Source organism: Nicotiana tabacum, chromosome 3 (assembly GCF_000715075.1).
Source record: "Nicotiana tabacum cultivar K326 chromosome 3, ASM71507v2, whole genome shotgun sequence".
Lineage (NCBI taxonomy): Eukaryota > Viridiplantae > Streptophyta > Magnoliopsida > Solanales > Solanaceae > Nicotiana > Nicotiana tabacum.
In genome coordinates, this window is record NC_134082.1 from 209,860,607 (window position 1) to 209,883,766 (window position 23,160).

A 23,160-nucleotide genomic window follows, 5' to 3' on the forward strand; every position below is an offset into this window, starting at 1 on the left:
GTGAATTATTCTTGGTATAAGGAGTAGAGAAGTGGCCCAGTGATGATTAGGCTTATAGAGCGTGGTTTTGTTTCTAGAGGACTAGCAACGTTTTAAGTCAAGCCTGGTGATAGTAGCCTATATTATACGATGTAGATGCTATTTATGCTCTAAGTTAACCATACTTTATTGATGTTTTAAGTGCTAAATGATAGCAAAATGCTCTAATCGAGGTTTTATACTTTGCAGGAACTACTCCGAGTTAGGAAGAGGATATAGAGTATTTTGGAGTCAATTATGTAGATACAAGGCTAATTGAGAAGAGCCCGGAGGAAAACGAGCAAGAAAAGGCGAAGAAAAACTAGGCAGCGGACCACCGCGACCGCAGTAGGACCGCGGCTGGAACGTGGTGGAAGAAGGCGAAAAACAGAATACTTGTAAATCGACATGGTCGTGCCGTGGTTGTGCCGCGACCGCGGTCGATCTAGAGATAGACAAGAAGTTTAAGTGCCAAAGTGTAAATCATGAGAAACTTATCCTAACCCTATATAAACTCAACAAACTCGCCCAAGTCAAGGTTAAGTTTGTTTTTAGACTCAATTGGAGGCAAGAACAACTGTGAGAAGATCAAGACACCATTAGAGTTTTTCATTCTTCTTCTTTTTATCATTATTTTGAGATCATGAATTATTATTTTTTATCTTGTTTTGCTATGAGTAGCTAAACATTTAATCTAGGGTTGATGGAACCAATTGTTAGATGATGTTTTAACTCAATTTTGTTATAATTGAGCCAGATTTATTATATGATTGTTCAACTACGTTTTGTATGGTGATTAATTGAATGGGCCCTTGATTAATCGTGTCTATTTGCCTTGTGTTGCTTGAGAAAGAATACTAGGTTAAATTGTTGTTGAATAATACCACTTTTGGATAATTGAAGATATTCATTACTTGAATTTAAAAGTGGGGATAGAGATAACGAAACTTTGGTGGGATAATTCAGAGCTGCATAAATTATCAGCTAGAGTAGTTCGAGAGAATGCTCTAATAAATTATCGTAGTTGATTGAGAGATAATTGCGGTAACCCATAGCTCATAATCCTCATAGAGTATTACAACGAGATTATAGCAAAAGAGTTAAGACATAAACTAGCAATTGGGGAAATCAATACCCTAGATCTCTTTACCATTGAATTATCTTTGATTTAGAATATTGTTAGTTTTAATATCATTTTACTTTAGTTAAACAAACCTAATATTTATTGATAAAAATCTTGCATCCGGAAATTGTTTGAGCTTGTACTAGCATCACTAAGAGTTGTAATAGATAGGTTAGTTCCCTGTGGATTCGACTCCGAACTTAAAAATCGGATTATATTTGCAATGACCCATTTGTCTTTTATAAGGCATAGTTGGGCGTGATCAAACATTAAAATGATATAAATAACAATGTATTTAAAAATGTTGTTGTACGAACTCAAATACATATAAATACATATAAATATAACATAATACAAGCACTAGATTTAGGGTTTAGGCATTGAACGACTTCATCTCTTCAGTAACCTTGACAACATCAACTGATGCCTTCTCACGTGCAATAGGCATGTAAGCACCATGGATTTGAGTTGCCATAGCCAATTCCTTGGGGGTAGAATCACCAGCCTTGACCTTGCGAGCGCGTATTGGGAAGATGACTAATTTGGCTTTGTAGGTCCTCAACCCAGAAACTTTAACACTTACCACAACCTTTTGGAGCAAAAAATATTAAAAATTGAGGGAGCCAATGGCGCTAATAAAAAAGAGAGCTGGGGAGAGAAATTTGGAGCAAAAAATATTGAAAACGGCCATGACAGCTGCTAGGTCTCCATGTCACCTAGAGAGAGGAAAGAGAGACCGTGGAGAGAGAAATAAGATCATATGCGGTGATTTTGGGAGAGAATAAATTATAATGAAAGAATGAGAGAGAAAATATTAGACAACGTATTTTATGGCTTAATGGTAGTAAGTGATCATAAATACATATTTTGCTCTAAAATCTAAAAGGTAGCTATAGAAAATAATAATTTAAAAGTATTTTTATTTATAATAAATAGGGTATAAAACTTTGCTATAGGAGGTAAATTTTCATGTTTCTATATGCGATTCTTACATACCTATACACTATTTGAAATAGGTGTAGGCATTCGGTATTTCGGTTCAGTATTTAAGAATTTCGGTTCGGTATTTCGGTATTCGATTTGTCAATTGTATATACCAAATACCGTACCAAATTATTTCGGTACGGTTCGGTATTTATTATTTTGGTTCGGTACGGTTTCAGTTTAATGCTGCATTTCATAATAACGAATTGCTACCAACCATTAGTTCAAAACTTTGGGAGTGTATTAAAGACATGCCTATGACCTATCACTGATCTGAACATGAGTGTTGCTATGAGTGTTCAAAACTTCTGGTAACATGATCAGAATGTCTTAAAAGACATGCCTATGATCTGTAACCATTAAGTATCTGAACGACTGAACCTAAACAAAAAAATCAATGACAAAATTGAAAACCATTAAGTCATTAACTACATTTTCACAGAAAAGAAGTTCAACAGTGCAATAACAGTAGAAGTTTACACCTGAACGACTGAACCTAAACATTTTCACAACAGCCTACAGTTTAACAGGCTGCAAATTTTAGTGTTCTAACACCACTGTAGCAGTATTAAAAACCGAATTAAACAGTGCAATAACAATAGCACTAGCAGCAGAAATAAGCAGAATTAACAGTAGCAGAAATGCAAAATTAGTGTTCTAACTTCTAACAGTACCAGCAGTGCAACAAAAACAACAAAATTAACAGTAGTAGCAGACTCTAATTCTTAAATATGGATTCCAGGAAGACTCTCAAGACAACGCCTAATATGTTTCCTTAAAAAAGATGTTTCATTCCTCTTTGGATGAACATTATATACTTGACCATAATGCTTGCACTCTACTTTGCGAACTTCTCCGTTATCTTCTTTCACCTCAAAGTGATCCCAAATATCAGAGCGTACTTTAGGAGTGCAGAGCATGATTGCACTTGAACCTAAAAAAAATATAAATCATAAGTTAGAATATTATTTTTTGATGATAATAAAACAAAACTACAAAAGTATATCACCAAACAAATAGAGTATTCACTTGAACGAACATCACTTACTCTACTTTCGTCTGCTATCTATATAAAATTAAAACAAATATAAACACAAATTAAGAACTTTTCGTTATTTTGTCAAGCAACTTATCAAATGGCACTAACACTGAAGTTCCAATAATTGGAAGACCAGTGTCCCTATAATACCAGCTACAAAAGCATAAATGTACAAACAAAAGAAACTAATCAAAATTCCAGAGAGGAAGTATCCATTTCCCAAAATGAGAAGATTCACTCATTTCTGAGATTTAAAGTTCATTCATAGGACATGATGTTTAAGTCATTTTACTCGAAGTCCTCACAAATACAAAATATTTTTGATCTGGCTCTTTTGTTATGCCATCCCAATTAGGCATACAGGGAATAAGGAACCATACACTCCTAAAATCTTTTCAATCATTGTTGTTAACTTGCAGCATATAAGGTTCAGATCATATCATTCAAGAAGCATATAAGGTTCAGATCATATTATTCAAGAAATTGGGTTCACTAACTAGGTTAAGAAAAATTCTTCCAACACCTCTCATAAATGAAGGCCTAAGAGAAAATAAATCATATACAGTTATACACCCTTTTCAACTAGAGTACAGTTTTCTCACTAACTTAATCAGGTACCCAGCTTCTTCTCTTTATCTTATACCTCATCTTCCAAATAAAAATTCACTTAAATCAACTCAGCCTCAAAATCTTTTATATTCACGGTCGTTGTCCCCTACTAGTCACGGACACTAGATCCATCATCATTTCAAAAATTAAAATATACGGTTATTCATTCGACAAAAGGTTATACGCCTAATCTTAGCTATACGCCTAATCGCATAACCTCTTTCCGTGTTCAATTTTCAGAACAAATTAGTGCAAAAAAAATGCTCAGGCCCCATTTTGATTTTGTTGCTACTATTACTGCATATATTCGCAGAGCATCCGAGAAAATGGACATTAGTTCTATCTAAACTTCAAAACTTAGATCATGAAATGAGAGTTACTCGAGACAAATTAGAAAAATGAAGATTGAAGAATGAAAATTTGAAAAGTTATGAATCAGACCTGTTACAGTCTTGATTTGAAGAGTTGACAGCGGATGCCGGGCAGCCGATCTGGCGATCTCACAGAGGAGTGGCGACAGCGGACGCTGGACAACCGATCTCTGAGTTTTTGAGTAAGGAGTCGTTCGTTCGTACTTAGGTTTCTCAGTTGTTCACTCGTTGTTACTTCTTAGTTCTTAGGTTTCTCAGAATGTTAGGACTTAGGGTAAGACAAGTGAAAGAATTTTGGGTTATTGGGTTGAGTCTTATTGGGTTGGGCTCCAAAAACTAAAATTTTGGCTTTTGGGTCAGCACTTGGGCACTTGGGCGCGGGGCAGCAGGGGTGTCAATGGTACGGTTCGGCCGGTTATTTTTAAAAAATTATACCATACCAATTTTCGGTTATTTTACTGTATATAACCAAAATTAAACTTTCTAAAACCATCCATGTCATCTCGATTTCTCTTCCGTATCGGTACGGTTCGGTAATTTTTTGAAAGTGTCATTTAAGAATGCACTATTATTGGAATGTCCCTATTTATTGTCTAAAATAGTAACAAACTTTAATATAATGCATAAAGTATACAATTCTCATAACCATATAAGACTGATATGGTTCTAGACTACTCATAGCCACGAGAACTAATGCAAAATTTACCATGCTATTGTACATAACTTATGATCAAGAAAAATTGAATTTATCCGTAAAAACTGCACATTACATAATCTAAAGTATGTATGAAAGATGGTGCTCTAAAAAATATGACAAATTCCAGCCACAAAACTCAAAGTAAAACTTATATGAACAACAACTGCAAAGGTTTCTTTTTGAAAATTTAATAAAGTTTTTGCATAGTCATATCAATAAAAGTATCCTTGAAAAAAGTTACACCTGAGTATGTGATCAGGCTAATTTCCATGTGAAATGGAACTTACTTGACCATCAAAGTTTCTATGGTGTCATTCACTTTAAGAGACTTCATAATACCTACGACATATATAAATATAATAGAAAAAGTTGTCTGCACTATGAAACAAAGCTTCTATTTGTTTCTTCTATAAAATACTTTAGCATTAAGACTATCAAAAACTATATAAATTAATGGAACTAAGAACTAAGAAGTGATTTAGCAAGAATCAAGGCAGTAAACACACCACGCCATGGATTTTGAAAATATCCTCTTCCTTCTATATCTGTAAATAGCAAGAAAATCAAGCTAAGCTATATTATTTCATGAAGAAGGAATATTTTATGAAAAACTAACAAAATAATTATTTTACCAGTGAACCTTGGACCTAAACTATTCGTCAATATTAGTAATGTTAACTGCTGCAGAATTTAGACAATCTGTAAAATATAAGACAAACAAAATTGGATTAATAAACATCAATGTTTCACATAAAAATAAAAAACATCAAATTAATAAAAGATTCTATTACCTTCTTCAATCTTCTCAATATTATCCAGTGATTCACGTAAATCAATAGGAGTAGACCGCAATCAATTTTGTGCACAGATAAGAGCTTCCACTGTTTTAGGAGTTAGAGAACTCCTAAATGAATCAATTACACGACCACCGGTGCTAAAGGCATGTTCACTAGATACAGTAGACACGGGAATGGCTAAAACATCCTTGGCCAACTTTGAGAGAATAGGATATTTAGTTTTATTTCCTTTCCACCAAGCCAGGAGATCAAATTCAGGTTTCTTTTCTATCAGCTCATCATTCAAGTATTTGCTTATCTCTGATGCATTCTCTGTTTTCTTTAATGATTCCATGCGTTTTGAGAATTGTGAATCAAGAAAGTCTAAATTTTTATCACATTCATCAATATCCATGCCATGAGAAATTTCTTTAGATGTTACATCTCCAACTTTTCCTTGTTCATCTGTATATAATCTCTTATACTCATGATACAACTCATCCAAAGATCCGGCAACACTAGTAGTCCTCAATTTTGTTAAGACATTATCATGGTCATACATCTCACCAAAACAAAATTCCACATAATCTAACTTGTAACGTGGATCCAAAACAATAGCAACAAACAACAGGTAATTAGTCTTATTATTAAAAGACCAATATTTATCAAATTTCTCCATCATTCTCAATGCCATGCTTCTCATGTCATCATCCTCATGAACAGAAAGAGACCCAATTGTAGAATGAATAGCAACCAGTTCACGAAAAAATGTATTAGAAGTAGTATACAATGAACCAGAAAACTTTAATGTCACACTATAAAATAATTTTAGAAATTTCGCAAAGCATCTTGCTGCTTGAAAATCTTCATGCCTAGGAGGACCAATGATTTTTGGATCTCTTTTTTTTCTTATTCACGTACTTCTTTTTCCCATTTTTCGCTTCTTCACAAGAATTACCAACATCATTGATCTTTAAAATTCCAATAGTTTTTTAATCCTTTTCCTTGTTATATTTTGCATCTTTATTTTCATCTGCCAATCCATTATAACCTCCATCAAAGTACTTTTTATAACTTGGATCATCTAATTCCATCCTTACAAAAGCTTTCTCAAATTTCTCAACATGTTCCAACATCTTATATGTGGAATTCCATCTCGTATCAACATCAAGACAAACAAGATGTTTATAAGAAATCTTCTCTTTTTCTACACATTTCTTGAATAAACTATACTTAGCAGGAGAAGGCCGCACATATCTAATTGCATTTCGAATTCGAATTATGGCCTTATCTTGCTCAGCTAAGCCTTCTTTCACAATTAAATTAACAATGTGGGCAGCACATCTAACATGCATGTATTTATTTTCTAAAATTGAATCTTTCCACTTTACACACTTCATCAAGTAATCAAGACAAGTATCGTTTGAGCTTGCATTATCTACTGTCACTGTGAAAACACTTTCAATTCCCCAATTAATTAGACATTCCTCAATAGAACTGCCAATAATCCGTCCTGCATGGCTCTCAATGAGCTGAAAGTTTAAAATTCTCTTTTGGTACAACCAATCATTGTCAATCTAATGTGCTTTAAGACACATATAATTAAGATTTTGAATTGATGTCCAAGTGTCTGTGGTAAGGCACAAACGATGCTTTTCAATTAATTTTTTCAATTTGACTTTCTCTTTTACGTAAAGCTCCAAACAATCTCTTACAATTGTATTTCTTGAAGGGATTGTGAATCTAGGTTCAAGTCCTTTACTGTATCTTTGAAAACCTTCCCCTTCTACAATCTTAAAGGGCAACTCATCAATAATAATCATCGCAGCCAATGCGTTTCTAACTTCTTCTATGTTAAGTGGTTTTGATTTGCTAGTTTCTTTACCATCACCCTTTTCACCTTTGGTGGTGAAATCAGTTATAGATTTTTGATTTTTCTCTCTTTTATAAGGATATAATTTACACCGATCCATATGGCTCCACATGCCTGAAGTGTCATTTCTCCCTGAAGCAACAAGTTCTTTTTTACAATAATTACATGTAGCTTTAACTGGTTCACTTTCTTCTATCTTAGTAAAATGATACCAAACCTCTGACCCTTGATCACTATTTTTCTTTTGAGGACCTTTTTGGTTAGTTCTTTTTCGTTTTTGAGGTGGTCGAGGAGGTATACCTGTCTTTGGTTCTGTTCTAATATCCTCTGTTCTTCCCTGATTATGTCCATTAGCTTGAAAACTTTGACTCTTGCCCATAGCATTTGATTGATCCATGAATATAACCTGTTAAAACAAATAAAAATGAAAATCATTAGTGATTAAAGAAAGACAAAAATATTTGGTAATTCTCGATGAATAGCTGAAATAAGAAAAATTAAAAAAAAACTGTTTATTATGAAGAATGTATTAAATGAATACTGAAAATATGAATGTTAAACTTAATGTTTATGAATTATGTGATATCACATTCTTGCTTAATTATTTGGCACAAACATCTCTCTAGGTATTATATGAACATAGTGAACTGTCAGAGCATACAGATACTATGATTCAATGTATTAATATTTGCTGGAAATAAGATGTTATATGCCTTATCAAATTTGGCTTTATTTATCAATTGTACTTTTTCTAAGTTGTAGTTTACCATCATATATAAAGAAAACTAAGAGAATAGTTTACTATCATGTATGCTTCCAAAAGAAAACTACAAGAATAGCTTCAATATCAAATTGGGAAAAAAAGAATAGAAAATATACCTTAGTGTGTGCCGTGTGGAACGTGGGGGTTGAAAGTTCTTTTGTTTTAATAGCAGGCAGCAAACAATGGAGAAACTCAAATAATAGGGCAGCAGTCAATGTATAAAATATATTTATTGTTTCAATAGTAATAGGTTAAAGGTAAATTTGACGTATGGGTATCTTAGTTAATTATTTTCATCAAAATCCACCCAAAGTCCAAGGCCCAAGGTAAATATTTAATTTCTTCAATTTTAGACTTAACATATAAATATACTTTATACATATAATAAAATAATGGTTCGGTTCGGTATTTTTTCGGTATTTTTTGTAAAATAAAAAAACCTACCCTAATATTCGGTACGGTTATAAATTTTTATTGAAACCTACGGTTTTACTTAAAAAAACCTAATAATCGGTTCGGTTAGGTTCGGTTCGGTCGGTTCGGTCGGTTTTCAGAATTATTTTGACACCCCTACTGGGCAGTCTACTACTCCTAATCTTCTACATGATTTTTAAATTTTTGGTATTTCGGTATACCGAATTGTCAAGATCCTAATACCGAGGACCGAACCGTTGTACCGAAATACCGAAAATTTAGTACTGAATTGAATCGAAATACCAAAAAAAACCGAAACCGAATTACCGAATTAATTCGGTCCGGTCGGAATTCGGTTTTTCGGATTTTATGCCCACCCCTAATTTGAAACTTTATTACCAAAATTATTCATATTTTGTTATTTACCCGACCTACACAAATTTTGTTTACAAAGCATATATATTCCACCTTAAAAGGCTCTCAATCAATTATTAGTGTTTTCAATCAAAGGATTTAGTTATACACTTTTTCCTTTTTTCTCTCAATCTTTCTCCTTTCACTCAAGATCTTCCATCCTTTTCATTTCCCTAATCTGTTTGTTTTCATTGGGCATCAATTTTCAACAACTCACACTGCGACATGTCATGGACAGAGCAAAGCAATTTACAAAATCTGGATCGCTTAACAAAGTTTCAATGGTATTACTGAACAATGGGATATCCATACCTTTTGTTATCGGCTTGATCTTCCTGTTTGATGAATGGAATTATGTAATTAATGCGTACGTGCTATATCTTTGTTTCACAAACGGCAATTCACAATCGGCAATTCTCAAACACTGAAATGGATGATCTGAATTGTAGTATTCGATTTCTGAATTCGAGTTCTCAGAGCATAACCCTGCAATAGACTATCCAAAAAATTCTCAATCAATCTCAAAATTCATCTGCTCCATAGTTACTTCAGCCCATGCAAATATGCAATGGCGGTGGGGTGTGTGACAAGCTGGTGGGACTAACACACTACTAACGTTGTTATTCTGTAATCTGATCCAAAAAGAAAGTATACACTGTAAAAATCCCATAATTAATTATGTACATCTGATTCGTTCATCCACGTGCTTTACTGCAACCAGCAGTCCAGTAGTAATATTTTTGAATATTCTCTCGCAACTTTCAAAATTTTATAAAATTAAGATAATAGGAGTATTGGTTTGGCAAATTGAATGACTAACGATTTTGGAGTCCACTTGTATAATAGTTTGTGGTTATTAGCCTCCTACTTTTCCAATAAATCAAATTTATAATTTTATTATACATATGTGTGATTTTACTGTATATTTTCATTTTACACTTCTTACTTATATATATATAAAATTTAATACAACTTATCTACAACTTTCATACATTATTTCTACCCAGTTATATACAACTATAATATCATACAACTTAAATATAATTTTTATACAAATTTTATACAATATGTCTTTTGTATATTTTGTATCTGATTTATATTTATACAACTAATTATATATTATACAACTTTTTTACAACTTTCATACATTATTTCTACCCAGTTATATATAACTATAATATCATACAACTTAAATACAATTTTTATACAATATTGTTCAACTTTCATACAATATTTAAATAAAAAAGATATATATAAACAACAGAATATAATTTTTCTATAATTTTACTACAACTTTACTATAATTTCTGCAGTATAATGTATGTCATGTCTTCTTCTTCTTCTTCTTTGAGTTTCAATCTGAAATTCAGCCAAAATCAAGTCTAATCTTCACCAAAACATCCTCAAAATTGAGATATAAACTCCAAACTAAATTTTCAATTGTTTGCAACAATACTCAATCCAAACAAATAATGATTTTTGAAAATCTAAATTCGAATTTAAAGCTTCAAAGCTTTTTAGTGGCTATCAATGGTGGAATTGCTGGTCTCTTTTCATTTGCTTTACATTACTGGAATTAGGGATTGAGAGATAGAGAGAAACGTAGAGAGAGTTCTCAATTATTTACAACAACACCCAATTCAAATAAATAATATTTTTTAAAAACCCAAATTCGAATTCAAAGCTTCAAAGCTTTTTAATGGTTGTCAATGGTGGAATTGCTGCTTTATTTTCTTTTGCTCTATATTACTGGAATTAGAGATTGAGAGATAGAGAGAGACATAGAGAGAGAGGGCCAGGAGAGAGAGAATAAGGATGAGAAATAATTGATTTCTAATATAAAGGGATACTCAATTAATTCTTAAAGTGTATATAATTGATAAATTTGTATATATAAGGTAATTAAATTGAAACTTGAGTAAAGAAAGTAATAAAGTTTCCAATAGCGCATATGTACTTAAAAATCTCTTTCTATATTGTACCGGCCCAATTCAGTGGTAAAGCCCAGAACCCAGTGGGATATCCAAAGTGAATTGATACACTTATCTTATCCGGAGCGTGAGGTTGACTTAAGTCTCTGTATTTCCCAATTTTATCCTTTCCAGTCATAGCCTTATCCCTTGCCACTTTACTCCTGTCCATTACACCAAAATCTTCAATCCCCATATCTATATTTCTCCTTTAATAATTGGCCACATTTCTGTCTTCTTCTTCTTCCTGTTTTCTTCTGTTAGTTAACAGTTACATTTGTCATTCTTTTTTCCTCCAAACCCTAAATGTCCTCCAGATTTTCTTAACTGTAACTACCTGTAAATTCAATGGCAGCCTCTGTTTCCTGCCACTATTTTTCTTCCCCATTGACAACTTCCAGCAAACCCATCAAGCATAAGCCTTCCCTCAGTTACACCCCTTTTACACCTTCTCAAAATAAAGGGCCGATCCGCCATTTTGCTCCACTATGTTCTTCACAACGTTCACGTTCTTCTGAAATCCAAGAAAAAGAGGCAGGTTTTATTTTTATTTTTCATTTGCATTTCCGTTTTATCTTCTTCTTTTTTTTATGGGTATTCATTTCTTTTGAATGAGCTAGTGGGAATTATACGTTTAAGTTTGGTTTAATTTCAAAATGAGAAATTGAGGTAAATATATTGTTGAGGGCACTTGGCATAGGCCAATTTTGAAGTTTAAGTCATGTAGTTTACTATTGCATCCACTACATCACAATGTTTGTACTTAATATTACAAAAAACAATCAACTGCATATGTGTGTGTGTTTGTGTATAGGGTTAAGCTGGATCCGATGCCTTAACTGTACAATGTTAGCATTTGTAAGTAATGAAAAGACGGCACTTAGCAATTGTTTCTAAAGTTCCCAAATGCATGTTTTAAATGTCTAAGGAACTGTTTTGATAATGTTTTATACTGAAAATGCAGAAAGATTGGTTCTTGTCATTGAAGAAGTGTGCAGTTTCGGTTGCATTGTCAGTTAGTTTGTTAAGTGGAGTGCCTGGTTTGGAATTGTTGAGTCCTGCCCATGCAAGCACCCCCGCATTGCCAGATGTCTCTGTATTGATCTCAGGGCCACCAATTAAGGATCCCGGGGCGTTATTGAGGTATGCCTTGCCTATAGACAACAAGGCAATAAGAGAAGTTCAAAAACCACTTGAAGATATTACCGAGAGTCTTAAGGTTGCTGGTGTGAAGGCGCTCGATTCTGTCGAAAGAGTAAGATGTCATTTGATTTGATGCTCCCGCTTTAATCATTTATTGGCTTGAATCTGCACCTTATGTAGCCTTTTGGATTTGTAACGGTTGTTCGTATTTCAACTGTGTAGAATACAAGACAGGCATCCCGAGCTCTCAAGCAAGGGAAAACCTTGATTGTTTCAGGACTTGCAAAGTCAAAGGCTGACCACGGCGTTGAATTACTAAACAAACTGGAAGTTGGGTTAGATGAGCTTCAAAAAATTGTTGAAGACAAGAATCGAGATGCTGTTGTATCTAAACAGAAAGAATTGCTTAATTATGTTGGAGGGTAAGTATAGCTAGGTTAGTCTACTTATAACAACAACAACAACAACTAGAAGCCCAGTGAGTGGGGGTTAGTCTACTTATAAGAATAAAGAATTTATTGCTAGCTTAGTCTGCATTGCTCTTTGTATGCACATTTTCATGCATCCTGTGAGTTGGAGGAATGCCGTGTCTGGCACTAATTCTCTGTTTGATGATGCATCAGCATGTTGCCTAATTACTGCTACATCGGTTGACATCAGTCAGATACATATGCCTAACGATAAGGTTATGTTCCTTTTTCACCAGATAGTAAGGCTGAGAAAGAGACTAATCATTCAGCGACTTAGTCAAAACTTTCTCTGGTCTTCTGCCCTGAATATGTATTGGGTAACTTGGTTTTAAGGAAAGTCAATTATCCATGTACAGTGTTTTAGTGTTTTCTATGCATACCTAATAGAGTATTCTAATGGAAAAGGTAGCAAAACCTCTGTCCAAAACAAATTTTTTCTACAGAAACTTTGTGAAAGCAATTATTTTATTAGAATTTGTTCAATGGAGACACAGAAGTGTCATTGTAGGGATCAATGTCTAAGTAGGCTACTTATTCCGGTTTGACTACCAAAATATTATTTTTTGTTGGCTATGGACCAATTCTAGGATTAGAAAGTGAGGAGCAAGGACGACTTTTAAAAATGGTGAATTTCCAAAATTATGCTTTGCTCATTTAGACCCCTTGTCATTGACTGCAGCTGAGATCTTCCTGGGGCATTCGATTTCTGCAGTGTTGAAGAGGATATGGTGGATGGATTCCCATATGAAGTGCCTGAAGAATATCAAAATATGCCTTTACTGAAGGGAAGAGCAACTGTTGATATGAAGGTCAAAGTCAAAGACAATCCCAACGTGGAGGAATGTGTATTTCGTATTGTACTAGATGGCTATAATGCTCCGGTTACTGCGGGAAATTTTATAGACTTGGTGGAGAGGCATTTCTATGACGGCATGGAAATTCAAAGAGGTAAGCTTATGGTTTTTGATCTGTTCTTTCATGAAACCAATGGAATAAGTTGTCTATGCAGCAAAGAATGAATGTGCTCTCTTTGTAGTTTTCAGCCTGTATATCTTCTTGAAACTCATTGTTGTGGATGTTCTGCAGCGGACGGGTTTGTGGTCCAGACAGGAGATCCTGAAGGTCCAGCTGAAGGTTTTATTGACCCCAGCACTGAGAAAATTCGGACAGTACCTCTGGAGATTATGGTGGATGGTGAAAAAGTACCATTCTATGGAGAAACTTTAGAAGTAAGTCCATGAAGTTGTCATTTTGCCTCTAAATTTGACCTCTTGGTGTCCTACCCGTGATAATTTATTGTCACTCACAACTTTTCAGTAGAAGTTATATATAGTATCAGAGTAAACGTTGTTGGCCAAGCGATCGTCAAGTCTAATACACCCAGTTTCTTGCGTTGGTCTTCAAAATTACCATAGACCAGTTACTGTGGTGAGAAATGCCACTTGTCCCAATGTGTTAGCCATTGGCATGGACTAGCACTCGGTGAAAAGAAACACGTTTCATCTTCCACAGCACTACACACACCTAAATTGGAAACACAATCACAGGCTTACTCAATCAAGAATATTATCCACTATAGTAAACCAGGCAAAATGCCCTTGATAACACTTCACAAAGATTTCATATTTTCCTGATTATCTTTGCCTTTATCATGAATTCACTTTGCTTCATAGTCTATACATTCCTACTTATTCCTTTTGTATTTAACAAAGTTTTCTGGCATAATACCAACAGGATCTTGGTCTGTACAAGGCTCAAACAAGACTCCCGTTCAATGCTTTCGGAACAATGGCCATGGCTAGAGAGGTGAGATTTTTTTGACTTTCTCCGTTGCTTCTGCCTATTCCATATTGTGTATTTACCAAAAATCATTTGATAATGGTTGCTTACAGGAATTCGAGAATAATTCTGCATCAAGCCAGGTGTTTTGGCTATTGAAAGAAAGTGAGCTGACTCCTAGCAATGCCAATATATTGGATGGTCGATATGCTGTGTTTGGTTATGTGACAGAAAATGAGGACTTTTTGGCAGATCTGAAGGTGGGAGATGTGATAGACTCGATACAAGTTGTATCTGGCCTCGATAATCTTGTGAATCCAAGCTACAAGATCGCTGGTTAAATGTCGTTTTTGTGATGAATAATAGGCATTAACACCTGCATTGGGTCTGTTCACAAAACTCTCTGAAGAGCATAATCATTATATTATCATATTATATTCAGTAATTTCAGTTTCTTGTTTTCAAAATTTCATCTTAAGGTTTGGGGGGAAAGCTGTAATCTGAATCCCCAGAATTAGGCCAAAAGGTACAATTTAACTTCCCACTAAATTCAGGAACTAAACGTGGAACAAAATCTTTGTTTAATCGTTCTCCATCCCACTAAAACTTTAACTACAGGCGTATTCTTACTCCGAACTGAGAATTCCCTTGATATTGTCTCAGTTGTATTATAAATTCCTGGGTTATCACGAACCAACCACTCCTAAAGGTCTGCAAAGGTATTTTGGAAGATTAAAAACGTAAATGGAGAGAAGGTATCGTTATCATTCACACATACAATTTGACATCAATCGTATGTATGCAAAGTCAAACTATAATTATCACGAAAAAAAGTACCATAAGAAAAGCCAGATATCGTTGTTCACTAAGAAGCATGACTATTTGCCAGCTAGTACGAAGAAGCATAGGGATAACTAGTGAAGAGTTTCCGAAGATCGATAAGAGAATGCCAAGATCATACGAAGCTGTTGCTCTTCCCTTCAAAAACTAAGAAAACACACAAACTTTAGGTACATCAAACCTCTAATATATAATCACCAACCATTGAGTAAAAGAGAAGGTACTATGGAAGCATGAGCTTCTGCAATATTCAAAAGTCTATACCAGAATCTGTTGTTCCAATAACGTCTCAATACAAAAAACTGTTACAGAACTGGTGGATATTATAATTTCCAGTAAAGGCTAGCAACTTTCTACAAAAACTCTAGTATAAGACTTGAGAGGCCTTTCACGTGTCAATTGAAGAGTTCTGTACAAATTGGCTATATGTTGCTTGAGATATACTATAATCAAATATATCTACTGTAGAATATACTTTCTAGTGATGACTGAGGGGCAAAAATCATATACGACGTTTTTTCTTCTCAGGTGTTGCATGAACCTGTGCTTTTATTCCATAAGTCTTCAATTGGAAATTTTCAAATGCATCAGAAATAGTTCCCACCTGAAGATTTGAGTAGAATAAATGGAACAGAGATCAGACTTAACAGAGCAGAAGAGATAAAATAAATGCAAAATCTTATCTGAACAGACCAGGTGGGGCTTTTTGGAGTACACCCTCACAATCATATCTTGATATGATGTTGGCAGCAAGTGGCTGATACGATCATCAGGTATAGAGAATTTCTCGTCACTTTCATAATCCTGAATTTCAATCAAAATCATTAACAGTGAGGGCAGGAAATATTGAATTCTTGATACTCAAACTTATAGAAGCCGTAGTCTGTACCTTGAAAAAATGGATACTGGCAGAGGCAACACGTCCAACCAGAGCATATAAAGAAAAACAAACAAAACAAAACAAATTGAGAGGCTCAGAGTGGTTATGAAAGTGGGACAGAGAAATCCTGTGCAAGAACTGTAATCGGTTGATCCATTTTGACAAACCTTTCAAGAGGATTATGCCTCCCACGAGTCAGATCTATCTTCACATTGCTAACAGCAACATCCTCTTCTTTAAGTCTCTCACAGCCACTTTTCTGTAAGATAAAGACTATTACGGCAGAACTACTAAAATCTCTCAAAAACACTACAAACTACCATATATTAGCTACCTGTGAACAGATGATATCATGTGCAGTGACATCCTTGAAATGCTCTATTTTGTCTCTGGGAACAGCATACTCATTACAGAACTGCCATGTGCAAAAACAAGAATTGACTTTAAGCTTCAAATGTTACATAATACTCATATAACGTGCTTAAGCAACAGCCATCAATGTAGATAACCTCAGTACCTGGTACAAATCTCTCCTTCGAACGCGAAGGATCAAATCCCTAGATTCCTTCAGTTCTGGGTCTGGAGCAGTCTCAATCGTTTTCAAGATGGTGTCATCTAACTACTTCCACATGTATAAAGAAATTAAGTTGATGGTTCATGAATAGAGGAGATTTAAGCTTACAAAAAAGGGCCAGGCCAACCTTCCAATATTGAGAAGGATGCTCTATATGAGATGCTATCTGTAGATAATCATTTGCCTTCACTAGTGCATCTACAACCATAAGCTCTATTGCCTGTGCAATGATGGAACATCAAATTGAAAGCCTTCACATACAAGTATATATAACATACAAAATGATGACCTCCAAATTTCACATATGCTAGTGGTAAATCAGAGGACAACTTTGTCAAATTTGCTGTGTACCTTCACTTTAGCATGAGTATAAACAGTTCTGTGTAGATCAGCTCGTGTGGCAAATAACTTGTAGATCGTTAAATCTGAAGATTTATCCATACAAATAGTAAGACCACAAGTCAAACGAGTAAACTAATAAAATCCTGCTAAGACATAAGTACTAACAGTCTTTGGCTCTGTAGCATATCTCATCTCCTAAAACTCTCATTGTTTCCATTAACCTGCAGAAGATGAAGACAGTTACATGGTAAAGAATTATTTTTCCTCTCAGACATCCATCAACAGATGCCACGTAATAATAACCAAGAAGATGAAAGAATAGACCTCTGGAACTGAAAATTGCATCCTAGACCACACGCGCGGCTATCTCGGACAATGTAATCAAACCTGCAAGCAAATGAAAGCCCTTACCAGTCATGCAATGACAGTTCATTCAGTAAATACTGGAAAAAGGGTTGGGGAGAAAAGAACGAATGATCATGGTTGAGAAAACCAACTTGTCAACATCGATTCCATTTCGACCATTTGCCACAATATCATATAAAAACTGCTTCTCCCTTGAGCTCTACGTACCAATCAATCAAATTGAAACAAAGCACAAGTTCAAGATTGGAATATGATGTGACAAGATGAGCATAAAAAGCTAATCTCAGAATAAAGTGTAAATGCATGTTTAATGAAGACGGTCAAATTTTAAGATTCCATTTTTTCTCCTGGTAACTGAGTGTGCTGGGAAGCGAAAGACTTACTTTTGTCAATGCAAACTTGGAACTAGCAAGTATCATTTCCTGTCAATGAATATAGATGTCAATAGGCCACATTTAAAACTCTCCCTGCTTACAACGTAAACAAGTCTAATGATCACTTGTGGCATGTAAGATCAATTGTCTTGTAGCTGCATGAAAAAAATTAGCTTGTACAAAATAACTTCATTATCTCAACCAATGTAGTCATGACATTCGTAGAACTCCTTTACTAAGATCTGACATCACTGAAAAGTATTGTAAATCATCAGAATATTTTAGTGCCAACAAGAAGTTATGTCTTGCAAGTTTTAGTGCCAAAAATGCAACCTCTTTTTAAGAAAAGAGCTCAAATCATCAAAACATCTACCACACTTGGAGAGCACGTCAAATTCATTTTGCTTTCGTTGACAATACAAGTTTCCACAAATACTATATATAATAAGCAAACTAACATTCTCATTGCACATGATGTCAGATGTACCTTGTCAACCATTTAGCATAAACATGTGAAAGAGAACAAAAGACTATCACTAAGTCTTATGCATAAGTTTGAATTTGATAAACACCATATTCTTTAAGCCGGTAAGATAGGTTGTGGGCATGGTTGTCATGAAACCTAAGGTAGCACAGTTGTAATCGAAATAATTCATCTTACCTTGACTTTTTTAATGGTTTCTGAATCAATATCAATATGACGCTCATCAACGATGTGATCAATCATATCCACTGACATTTGCTCATGAGACCTAAAGTACAACATAAGACAAGATGGTCACTGATATGCACCACCCCACGTAATGAGATCACCTCAATATGAGTGCAAGAAGCTTCAAAGAAACTAGAACAGCAAAAAAATAGTTAACTAGGAAGAGATTTTCTCAAATATCGACATTACAAGCAGCAGGCAAGAGTAGACACGAAGAGTCGGAAATCACTAAATAAAATCACCATATTCCAACGTTCTTCACCTTGCTAACTTACAACTTCCGGATTTACAAAACATAATGTATTCTATAAGCATAATCTTTATTTCCTGCGCTAAAGTGGTTAGCTCGAGATTGAGCCATATTGACTAACTGAAGCTAAAAAGGCAAAACTAGGGCTTGACCAAGGAATTGCATCCAAGAAGGCAGTATGAAAGCATTCCTGCTCTAGAAAAGCAAAAAACTATTTATTTCTAAGAAGCTTCAATTAAGATTGAGTATGTTGCAGAAATTGCAAGAGATATCTTCTGTCAAAAATTCAACTATTATTAGCCAAGACAAATTGAATAGCATGAGAATATGACATATATCTTTGAGAGGTACTTAAATAACAGAACGCATTCCACAGAAATGTATTACCAGTCCAATCCATTGCGAACTTTAGGAAGAAACTCGCGTTCAAACAAGTGACTAAAAGGTCCATGGCCTATATCATGCAGAAGACCTAAGAAATTCAACCACAATGGAAGGGGATCATTTATTCTGCAGTAGGCAAGAGTAATCCATGCACGAGGTATTCTATATTACTTACCTGCAAGTTTCACAGTCTGTATATCAAAGTGATCAATTCCAAGCTCCATACCCTATCAAGGAATATTAGGATTACATGAGAACCCTCGGGCAGTATCAAAGTTGAGAAACCAAACTAAATAGTACACACAAAACCATACTTGGTGGGTTTTAAGCTTATTGATAGCTTCACTGGCAATCCAATACACTCCAAGGGAATGCTCAAATCTAGAATGCACCGCTCCTGGATAGACCATGTGTGCCACACCTGAAAGTGCATCCAAGAGCTCATGTTAGTAACAAATTCAAGCCACTACCAGGCTGCTAACTCCTGTAATTGAAAGGTTTCCACCAACATTGAGCATCCGGCAAGAGCCAATGGATGCATCAAGTAGTGAGTGTAAGATAGATGATTGAAATTTGTCCAACAGATAACAAGGATATCATTTTAATAGAAGGTAAAATTTATCCATTAAGTGATAGGAGAATATATTGTCTTAAAACCCTTGGGCTTGCCTCTGCCTTTGCAAGAGGCTCATAAGGAAGATATGCATGCATGGTTTTAAAAGCTAATTATGAGTTCTTAGGTCATCATTTACATGAATATCCAGAATTTGCACAACCTAGATAGCACATGTCTTCATAGAACACTCAGAAAGAAGAGATCTTGCATATTCCTTATGAGGATCCCACGACATTCTGAACTGCAATCACAAATGAGATACCACTAAAGCTGAAACAGACAATTTTCATCTACCAAGTGTGCAATAAATATATTCTTTGGTGCATCAAGTGTCACTGATATTCACAAAGTGAAGCTGAAAGTTGCAGACAATTTCAGTACAGACAAGAACCAAAGATAGTTATAAAATTTATCATAGTTCCGCTAACCAAAATCACTTACATTTTAGACTAATGAATAATACAGGCTACTCATGTCTTTCATGGCACCCCATATTTTACTAATAATTTTAGTGAAAGAACTAAAATTTGGGATGCCAAGCATTTCAGGAGACATGTTGATAATAGATGGAAAACTTCTTCAAATCACACTAGAAATCCCCTATTTAATCACAATGTTAATAATTGATGTTCTAACTTAAGCAAAGATTGTGACCATATATAAAAATGGGGAACAATTATGGTGAAAGATCTCTTCCAAGGATTACCTACTCAGTCATTTCATAAGGAAAAAAAATAGGGGACAAGGGCTAGTAACTTACCTAGTTGTTTAAGATCACGAAGCCTGGAAAACAAAAGAAAAACAGTTCAATAACAAATGTCAAAACGACAAAAATAAATTAAAAGATGACCATCAAGGTCACAGAGCAGATTGCAGCCAATATGAATACAAATACTCAGACAAAGTGACAACAACAATAACTACTACGTCTCAATTCCAAACTACTTAGGTCAGTTATATGAATCTTCCATATCCATGCCACACAACACTCAATTTTCTTAAGACAAATTTGGAGTTCTCTAACAAATAGATGATAATGAAAATACAAGTACAAGATAAAGAGACTTGCCTCTGAAATTGTTCTGTGTCAATGAACTTCAGGAAGAGCTGCAATTCAAGAAAGATTAAACTTACAGTAATTAGCACAAAGCTCACAGCAAAAAGTTAAGAACATGTATAAGAAAAGTGAATGAATGAATTAAGAGTTTAGATCTGGAATCAGGATCAGAAAACTGTACTTATCACACCCTAGTATCTCTCTTGCCTAGTGAACACACTAAAATAAATGCTAGGGTAAAACTTCTTCTTGATATATTGGATAAAATATTTAGACGGGAAGCTGAAGAACTGCATCACAGGTTAACCAAGGACAGGTAAAAACAATTTGTTTTAATCCATTCAATTCAAGCAAATTGAAACATGCGAAACAAATATATGAATTTGACCTCAATATTCTGGAATAGATCATAAATGAAGAAAAAATCATCTCATCTTATTAATTATCATGGTCATTAATTTTTCATTAAATGAAACGAAATTTAGCCATATGCGTAATGACTTTCCTATTTTTACAGGCTTTTCAAAAAAAAAAATATTGTGGACAACAAAAATAAAAAACTACAGCTCAAAATAGTTCTCTATTAATTTATTCAGTTAACAGTTAACAATTTTCTCTTAAATACGAGTAAAATTTTGGCAATGAATACCATAGAAAAATTGTGGATAACAAAACTAAAAATGAATTGCAACTAAAATTAGTTCTGAATGATCATTCATTCCATTGACAGTTATCAATGTTCTAAATTATGAGTATAATTTGGGCAATGACTTATCATAGATAAATTGTGGATAACAAAAAATTACGAACTGCAAGTCAAAATAGTTCTGAATTCTCATTTATTCCATTAACAGTTATCAATTTTCACTAATATACTAGTACATTTTTGGCAATGACCTAGCGCAGAAAAGCACAGCATAACATTTGAAAAATTGAAATAGTTCCATTTAGCACCAAAAAGAAAAAAGAAACCGCTCTAAATTGAAATAGCGCGTAAGTAATCATATACGGAGATATACCGGGTCGATATAGATGTTGCCGTGGACGTTGTCATGGATTTGCTTAGAGAATCTGAGATCTTGAGACGAAGGGAAGTTGTAATTGGAAGAGAAACTGAGGTCTTCATTACAAAAAGCTCCCATACTCACTGTTCGCTCTCTACTTCACCACTCTACACAGCAAAAAAAAAAAAACAACGGAAATTTGCAAATAGCAAAATCAATAACATTAGCATTCGCAATTTAAAGGGCACAGTAGAGTAATTACGAAAACGTTACATACCGTTTGAGTTGCTTCAAAGAGAGAGAACCGTTACATACAGTTTGAGTTGCTTCAAGAGAGAGAAACAGAGAGAGAGCAGCTGGCGCCAGAGGAGGACGGAGAATATTTGATTTGCACGAAAATGGGAAGGGAATGTGGGTGTGTTGGGTAGTGATAAAGTAGTGCCGCAAAAGGGCCTTTAATTTTATTGTTTTTTTATTTTATTGCTATTGCTGCTACAGGAAGCGACAATCCGCTGAGAAATTGGGGCCAGAGAGGCATTGCGCCGGTGAGTATTCGCCACCGCTATTTTAAAAGGTATTTTTGGACTCGTCTCGCAGTAGCGATTCGAGGAGGAATCTATCAAAACGCCTCGAGACTAATGCGTGGGACTTAGTACTACGAGGCTTACGCCCCAAGCGTCCGATAATACGTTCTAAACACGTCTAACGCTTAATGTTTGGGACTCGCCCAACAGTTCATATGCAATTTATGTGTTGAATTCACTAATTTGCACTGTTAACTCTCAAAATTCTTTAACAAATAAATGATTAAAGTTCATTTTATCTATAAAAATATAAAATTTTTAAATAACTCAAATAACGAAACATATTATTGCATATTTACTAATTGAGAACATCCCGAGGGTGTATATTATTTGAGTATTTCTTATAAAAATAGATAACCAAAATTTATATCTTTACTTGATAGATCTTCATGTCTTAATTCTATGTCTCTCAAAATTATCATGCATTTTTATTTTAGCATTTAAAAATAATTTTATATTACTCATGAAGAAGTAATATTTTAAATTACAGTATTGAAAAATTTATTGTGTATTTACATTTAAAAACGTAAAATATGCAGTTTGATAATATTTTGTAAGAAATTATAATTTTTAATGTTTGAAAGTTAAAAGGTTGGAGTTAATTTATATTTCATAGTAACTTTAACAGTATTGTATTATTTATACTTGTAAAGCATGCTAAATATTTTATTTTATATGAGTTTCTTTAATTCTTTTTAGTTTTCTTGAACTTTTAATGCATCTTTATATTTTAT

The 23,160-nt window shown here is 34.3% G+C and overlaps 2 protein-coding genes and 1 long non-coding RNA gene across 4 annotated transcripts; 1 reads left to right on the top strand and 2 right to left on the bottom strand.

The window, feature by feature from the left end:
• Nucleotides 1–2,538: 2,538 nt before the first annotated feature.
• LOC142175458 (uncharacterized) lies at nucleotides 2,539–4,363 on the bottom strand. The gene is made up of 2 exons (XR_012704518.1): nucleotides 4,215–4,363; nucleotides 2,539–3,059 (listed from the first exon to the last, which is right to left on the bottom strand). It is a non-coding gene; the product is annotated as an uncharacterized LOC142175458 (long non-coding RNA).
• A 6,825-nt stretch (nucleotides 4,364–11,188) lies between these two features.
• Nucleotides 11,189–14,910, top strand: LOC107786804 (peptidyl-prolyl cis-trans isomerase CYP38, chloroplastic). 2 transcript variants are annotated; one of them, XM_016608307.2, is made up of 7 exons: nucleotides 11,189–11,585; nucleotides 12,016–12,306; nucleotides 12,417–12,616; nucleotides 13,377–13,612; nucleotides 13,751–13,893; nucleotides 14,399–14,470; nucleotides 14,557–14,910. In XM_016608307.2, exons 1-7 carry the CDS (start codon nucleotides 11,400–11,402, stop codon nucleotides 14,782–14,784), a joined length of 1,356 nt encoding a protein of 451 aa, XP_016463793.2. In that variant the 5' UTR covers nucleotides 11,189–11,399; the 3' UTR covers nucleotides 14,785–14,910. The 2 variants fall into 2 exon arrangements, with proteins under 2 accessions (XP_016463793.2, XP_075106624.1); XM_075250523.1 differs by having other exon boundaries at nucleotides 11,261–11,589; nucleotides 12,020–12,306.
• Nucleotides 14,911–15,525: 615 nt separating this feature from the next.
• Nucleotides 15,526–22,430, bottom strand: LOC107786805 (uncharacterized). Its single transcript, XM_016608308.2, has 20 exons — nucleotides 22,120–22,430; nucleotides 21,858–22,009; nucleotides 20,851–20,888; nucleotides 20,542–20,564; nucleotides 19,480–19,586; nucleotides 19,341–19,392; nucleotides 19,169–19,253; nucleotides 18,481–18,571; nucleotides 17,829–17,867; nucleotides 17,577–17,644; nucleotides 17,404–17,466; nucleotides 17,245–17,300; nucleotides 17,089–17,162; nucleotides 16,865–16,957; nucleotides 16,681–16,782; nucleotides 16,498–16,578; nucleotides 16,331–16,422; nucleotides 16,173–16,188; nucleotides 15,977–16,087; nucleotides 15,526–15,887 (listed from the first exon to the last, which is right to left on the bottom strand). The coding sequence occupies exons 2-20, from the start codon at nucleotides 21,978–21,980 to the stop codon at nucleotides 15,786–15,788; spliced, it is 1,416 nt and encodes a 471-aa protein (XP_016463794.1). The 5' UTR covers nucleotides 21,981–22,009; nucleotides 22,120–22,430; the 3' UTR covers nucleotides 15,526–15,785.
• Nucleotides 22,431–23,160: the final 730 nt, after the last annotated feature.

Coding starts and splice junctions, on each gene's coding strand:
- LOC107786804 (XM_016608307.2), top strand. CDS start 11,400: ATGGCAGCCTCTGTTTCCTGCCACTATTTTTCTTCCCCATTGACAACT. Junction 13,894..14,398: donor TCTATGGAGAAACTTTAGAA/GTAAGTCCATGA, acceptor TAATACCAACAG/GATCTTGGTCTGTACAAGGC. Junction 14,471..14,556: donor CAATGGCCATGGCTAGAGAG/GTGAGATTTTTT, acceptor GGTTGCTTACAG/GAATTCGAGAATAATTCTGC.
- LOC107786805 (XM_016608308.2), bottom strand. CDS start 21,980: ATGGGAGCTTTTTGTAATGAAGACCTCAGTTTCTCTTCCAATTACAAC. Junction 20,889..21,857: donor GCAACATCTATATCGACCCG/GTATATCTCCGT, acceptor CTTGAATTGCAG/CTCTTCCTGAAGTTCATTGA. Junction 19,587..20,541: donor TCGTGATCTTAAACAACTAG/GTAAGTTACTAG, acceptor ATGCACTTTCAG/GTGTGGCACACATGGTCTAT.